The sequence below is a fragment of the Dendrobates tinctorius genome, unplaced genomic scaffold (genome assembly GCF_039654945.1).
Source record: "Dendrobates tinctorius isolate UK_male_01 unplaced genomic scaffold, ASM3965494v1 ptg000223l, whole genome shotgun sequence".
Classification (NCBI taxonomy): domain Eukaryota; kingdom Metazoa; phylum Chordata; class Amphibia; order Anura; family Dendrobatidae; genus Dendrobates; species Dendrobates tinctorius.
Window position 1 is genome coordinate 8,467,654 of NW_027361890.1, and position 6,000 is coordinate 8,473,653.

General features: G+C 44.0%; 1 protein-coding gene across 1 annotated transcript in view; it reads right to left on the reverse strand.

Annotated features, from left to right (window-relative positions):
- The window catches only part of AAR2 (AAR2 splicing factor), a 43,385-nt gene extending 38,853 nt beyond the window's left edge, over positions 1 to 4,532 (reverse strand). The window contains exon 1 of the mRNA XM_073555304.1: positions 4,288 to 4,532. Coding sequence (XP_073411405.1) covers positions 4,288 to 4,375 — 88 coding nt within the window. The 5' untranslated portion in view covers positions 4,376 to 4,532. The remainder of the gene's footprint in view (positions 1 to 4,287) is intronic.
- Between the last annotated feature and the right edge of the window lie 1,468 nt (positions 4,533 to 6,000).

The window sequence follows — 6,000 nt, forward strand, 5'->3', positions numbered from 1 at the left end:
ACGTCTGGAGGAAAGAAGGTTTAAGCATACTCACAGACGCGGATTCTTTACTGTAAGAGCAGTGAGACTATGGAACTCTCTGCCATATGATGTTGTAATGAGTGATTCCCTACTAAAATGTAAGAAGGGCGTGGATGCCTTTCTTGCAAAGTATAATATTACAGGGTATATGCACTAGTTTCCTTAATATTGCGTTGATCCAGGGAGCTAGTCTGATGGCCGTATGTGGAGTCGGGAAGGAATTTTTTTCCCCAATGTGAAGCTTACTGTTTGCCACATGGGTTTTTTTGCCTTCTTCTGGATCAACATGTCAGGGCAGGTTAACATAGGATATGGATTGAACTAGATGGACTTCAAGTCTCCCTTCAACCTTAATAACTGTTACTATATAAGGTGGAGCCACTAATGCCAACGCTTATTTAGTACAGGGCTCACGTGTTATGACAACAGTACAAGAGCCCTGGGAACGACAGCACCGACAGCGGTGAAAGACACTGGGACGGCAGGCGAGTACAGGCGTTTTTACTTTATCAGGGCCCTCATTCCTCTTGGTATCTGTTATGATCTATGTGATTATTGTTATTCTGTAATGTCTGTTGTCTGTACAAGTCCCCTCTGAAATGTAAAGTGCTGCGGAAAGTGTCGGCGCTATAGAAATAACATTTATTATTATTATTTATCGGAACCTAACTTTCAGATCGAGAAGGGGTTGTCCTAGCAGTGGACAACATTCAGACTAAGAAGGGGTTGTTCTAGTAGAAACATCTCCTTTAATAACAGTCACCTCTGCTGTACTACCTCTCCCCACACTAAAATGGCATATCTTACTCCAGAAATGCATGCAAGCCACTTGCAGGCATACATTTCTGGCAGTGGCGCACAATGAGTAGCGTACGAGTCATTACGCAACGCATTCCACTTAAAGGTGTTGTCCGGGACTATTTTATTTATTTTTCATTATGGACCAAAGAGCTAACAGTCAGGCAATTGCCAATTACCTGTCCGTTGTGCACACTCCAATTGCTGCCAACTCAGAGCCAGCATTTTTGTGGCTTCCAGTGACGTCACGAAGTCAGAGCAACTTCTTTTCAACTAACCCCCTTGGAAGAAGCTAACACGAAACGCGCCTCAGGGATCTGCGCTACTTTGATCAGGTCATATACCCGTTTTACTAATCATTACATGTTGGTACTAGTTCATATGGGGAGTGGGGACAGCATTATTCTTAGGACCAGTTTATGTATGCACTTTACATTTAATGCTGGCCACTTTATGCTCTGACTTATTCTACACAATTTTGTTCCTCATTATTTGATAATAGCTTGGCCACATGACCAGGTTGTATTTGCACAGCACGCACTTTTTCTTTTTTTACTGTGGATCATACTATATGTGTACCTTCACCTTGGATTTTTAAGTGCAGTACCCTTGGGAGTATTTTGCATATTTTATGCACGTGTTTAGAAGTGCATTTCACTCCGTGCTATAGTACCATTTACGCTATCCGCATTGTATGGTCTTTTCCGAAAATTTATATGAGTAGGGTATATGTCCCTTGTAGTAGCTTATTGGATATGTATCTCCTTTTAATGTTTTTTTTTTTTAACGTTGTTGTATATGAATAAAGGCTATGTATTTTTATGGCTTATGCTTCCTGGACCTTATTTGATGTGATTCTTTTCAGCTCTTCTCTGTTGACGGAGTGTGACTGCTGATGTCATATTGATAGCCAGCTCCCCGCTGCCTGTCAAACTGTGGGAAGCTGGCTGTCAATCAGCATGAAGTCAGCAGTCACGACCCGTGAACAGATCAGAGCGGAAAAGAAGTTGCTTTTTTTGACATAGTAGCAAAATTGCAGGCAGGAGAGGTGCGTGACCGCTCTGCGCAGGCACTGGAAACCCTGTTGGTTTCCAGGCCCATGGTTAATAAAAAAAAATAAAAAAAATAGTCACTTTAATGAATCTTGTCAGTGTACTCCAGTGAGCGCTACGCCATGCTCAATGAATCACCCCTTTAGGGTTCATTAAACGATCCTAAGAACTCTCATTTAATCAGATAGTGTAGACAGGCTGCCAATCACCTGACAAAGAAACAAAATGCGCATTCATCAGGTGACATTCTATTTAAGCATCATTCAATGATAAAGGCGAGTGCAGACGACACCTTGATTCTGGTGACAAAGTCGCCGAGGTTTTTCTTGCAAAATCACTGCCCTTCATCTATGTTTGCTGGTCAGGCAATGTGTGGAGGCCATTCCTGATATATCTGTGTTCAGACCTGGTTGGCCTTCATCTGCACTTGCTTCATCTGGCTTCATGGGAGCGATCCAGTAATGTTCAGGTACAGATTGCACTTGATGTGGTCATGCTCTAAATGTATTTAGGAGGCCGTAATGGCACAGCATTTATTAAAAATATATAGAGTAGGACCCCCCATATGAGATTGCCTTGGCGCGGCGGGGTGGCTCAATTGAATTGATCAATTTTTTTGCTAAATATCTCATTTTTGAATACAGCTAGACATTATGTGCATATGCACTCCAATTTATGCGTTCTAACCTTAAGCAGTGCTGGCTTCCCCCCCTATTTACTTTTGCACTTTACATTTAATGCTGGCCACTTTATGCTCTGACTTATTCTACACAATTTTGTTCCTCATTATTTGATAATAGCTTGGCCACATGACCAGGTTGTATTTGCACAGCACGCACTTTTTCTTTTTTACTGTGGATCATACTATATGTGTACCTTCACCTTGGATTTTTAAGTGCAGTACCCTTGGGAGTATTTTGCATATTTTATGCACGTGTTTAGAAGTGCATTTCACTCCGTGCTATAGTACCATTTACGCTATCCGCATTGTATGGTCTTTTCCGAAAATTTATATGAGTAGGGTATATGTCCCTTGTAGTAGCTTATTGGATATGTATCTCCTTTTAATGTTTTTTTTTTTTTAACGTTGTTGTATATGAATAAAGGCTATGTATTTTTATGGCTTATGCTTCCTGGACCTTATTTGATGTGATTCTTTTCAGCTCTTCTCTGTTGACGGAGTGTGACTGCTGATGTCATATTGATAGCCAGCTCCCCGCTGCCTGTCAAACTGTGGGAAGCTGGCTGTCAATCAGCATGAAGTCAGCAGTCACGACCCGTGAACAGATCAGAGCGGAAAAGAAGTTGCTTTTTTTGACATAGTAGCAAAATTGCAGGCAGGAGAGGTGCGTGACCGCTCTGCGCAGGCACTGGAAACCCTGTTGGTTTCCAGGCCCATGGTTAATAAAAAAAAAAAATAAAAAAAATAGTCACTTTAATGAATCTTGTCAGTGTACTCCAGTGAGCGCTACGCCATGCTCAATGAATCACCCCTTTAGGGTTCATTAAACGATCCTAAGAACTCTCATTTAATCAGATAGTGTAGACAGGCTGCCAATCACCTGACAAAGAAACAAAATGCGCATTCATCAGGTGACATTCTATTTAAGCATCATTCAATGATAAAGGCGAGTGCAGACGACACCTTGATTCTGGTGACAAAGTCGCCGAGGTTTTTCTTGCAAAATCACTGCAGGAAAAAGCTGACAGGCTTTATAGGTGGTTATGCTATTTCTGTGGTGTCCGCCGGCTTTTTTTTTTTTTTTGGCCTGTGCTTCCACATATAAAGAGCGGCCTTCTTTAAGTGTTACAACTTTAAACCACTTCACGATTGTTCTGTGTGCATGGAAGTGCGGTATGTTATTTAACCCCTTCCCAACATGACGTATAGTTATGTCATATCCCTGATGATGGTTGAATTATTCAGGATTAATAATTCAGATGAATGATTATTAATTAATTTAGATTATTTAATCAGAATTATTCGGCCTCGCCCAGACCCAAGGAAGTGAGAGACTAGAAAGGTGTGTGCTCCTCAAGAGAGAAATTAACCCTTTACTGGGTGCAGCTCTGCCAGGGTGAATGCAGTTAGGGATTCAGGCAGCATCCCATCAGCTTATAAAGTGGGGCTCTTACTACCTGTGGTGATCCAAAGTAGACATCTCCTTCAAGTGGGCTGGTGGTGATTGCAGAATATTAGGGATTGCAATCAAGCACATGCAGCATTATCGCCGCTTTACTGTCCCCACTGTATAGGTATTTGGGGGTGTCCGCTGTTATTGAGGTCTGACCCCCATTCCCCCTTCAGACAGACCTAATATAATCAGGGGCGCCCCTGCTCCACTATACTCCGCAGACACCAGCACTTTATAAAGCACACCTGTGAACGGCAACTTTACATACACACACCACTCACCTGCGAGCCGGAAACGGAACTTCCCGCGCAGTGCGCCCCGCAAATATCTCCCCCAGGAAACGAGCGCTGGCATATTAGTTCCGTGCATAGATCCTTCCTATCATCAGGTCAGAGCGTCAGTCAGTGCTTAGGAGGGAGGTTCCCGCGCTTTTTTTTTTTATTCAGCCTGCTGAGTCTTGTAGTAGCAGGCTCCCGCCGCAGTATGGCTGCATCTGCTTCTCTTACTGTATGAGAAATAGCAGAAAACACTTTTTAAGTAGCTACATGTCTTTGGTTTGGGAACGTCTGCGTTGCGCATGCTCCATAGTGTGTGAAGACAGAAACTGACGCAGCTGTTTTCTGACATGCAGTTATGTCACTGGTGAAACTATCACCTTTCTTCTGAGGTAACTCCCTCGTTATTAGGGTGAGGGGCCGCTGATAAGTGATGGAGAACCTGCAGGAACCTTACAATGTTCTATGTTGTACACAGTCCTGATGGGCGGCGGTGCTGCATCATGGAGGGGCTTCTTCGCTGCCATAGTCCCAGTGCAGGTTAGAACATGAGGTAATCATGGCAGCTATAGGTCCCCACAGTGTATTGACAGGCATACAGTGGCCATCTACTATATAATCGTCTAAGGCCATGTGCACACGCTGCGGATTCTGCTGCGGTGTACAGTACCATTATAACCTATGAAAAACAAAACCTGCAGTGCAGACAGTATGGAATTTTCTGCGCGGATTTGCTGCGGTTTCAAAACCACAGCATGTCAATTCTTTGTGCGGATTCCACAGCGGTTTCACACCTTCTCCATTGTAGAGGTGTGAAACCGCACGCTAATCCGCAGAAAAACTGCAGATAAACCGCAGGTCTTTTGACCTGCGGACTTACCTGCGTTTTTTGACAAATCCGCACAGAAAAATCTGCAGGTGAATCCGCAGCGTGTGCACACACCCTAATTCTGTCTGTAACGGAAATCCCGCGTCGCTGATTGGTCGCGCCCGATCAGCGACGTGGGATTCCCTTTACAGACAGACAGAATTAGACGATTATATAGTAGATAGTTAGATTCTACTCACCCCGGCGTCCGGTCCGTGTCGCCGTCCCGTCCGGCGCCTCCCATCTTCATACAAAGACGTCCTTGCTTCTCCCTCGGCTCCTGCGCACGCGTACTTTATCAGCCCTGTTGAGGGCAGAGCAGAGTAATGCAGTGCGTAGGCGCCGAACCTCTCTGACCTTTCCCGGCGCCTGCGCACTGCAGTACTTTACTCTGCCCTCAACAGGGCCAATAAAGTACACCTAAGCAGGAGCCGCGGGAGAAGCAAGCAGGAGGAAATCATCGTATGAAGATGGAAGGCACCCGCCCCTCGGTGAGTATAATCTAACGTGTTTTTCTTATTTTTCAGGTTTCATCGGGGGCTTATCTACAGCATTACAGAATGCTGTAGATAAGCCCCTGATTGCGGTGGCCCCAGCTTATGGGGACATCGGAAGGTGAATATAACCCAATTTTTTATTTTTTTTTATTATTTTTAACATCAGATCTTTTTACTACTGATGCTTCATAGGTAGCCTCAATAGTAAAAAGTTGGTCACACTCGTCAAACACTGTGTTTGACGAGTGTGACCAACCTGTCAATCAGTTCTCCAAGCGATGCTACAGATCGCTTGGAAAACGCTAGTATTCTGCAAGCTAATTACACTTGCAAATCGCTAGTTTTTCCGCGGGA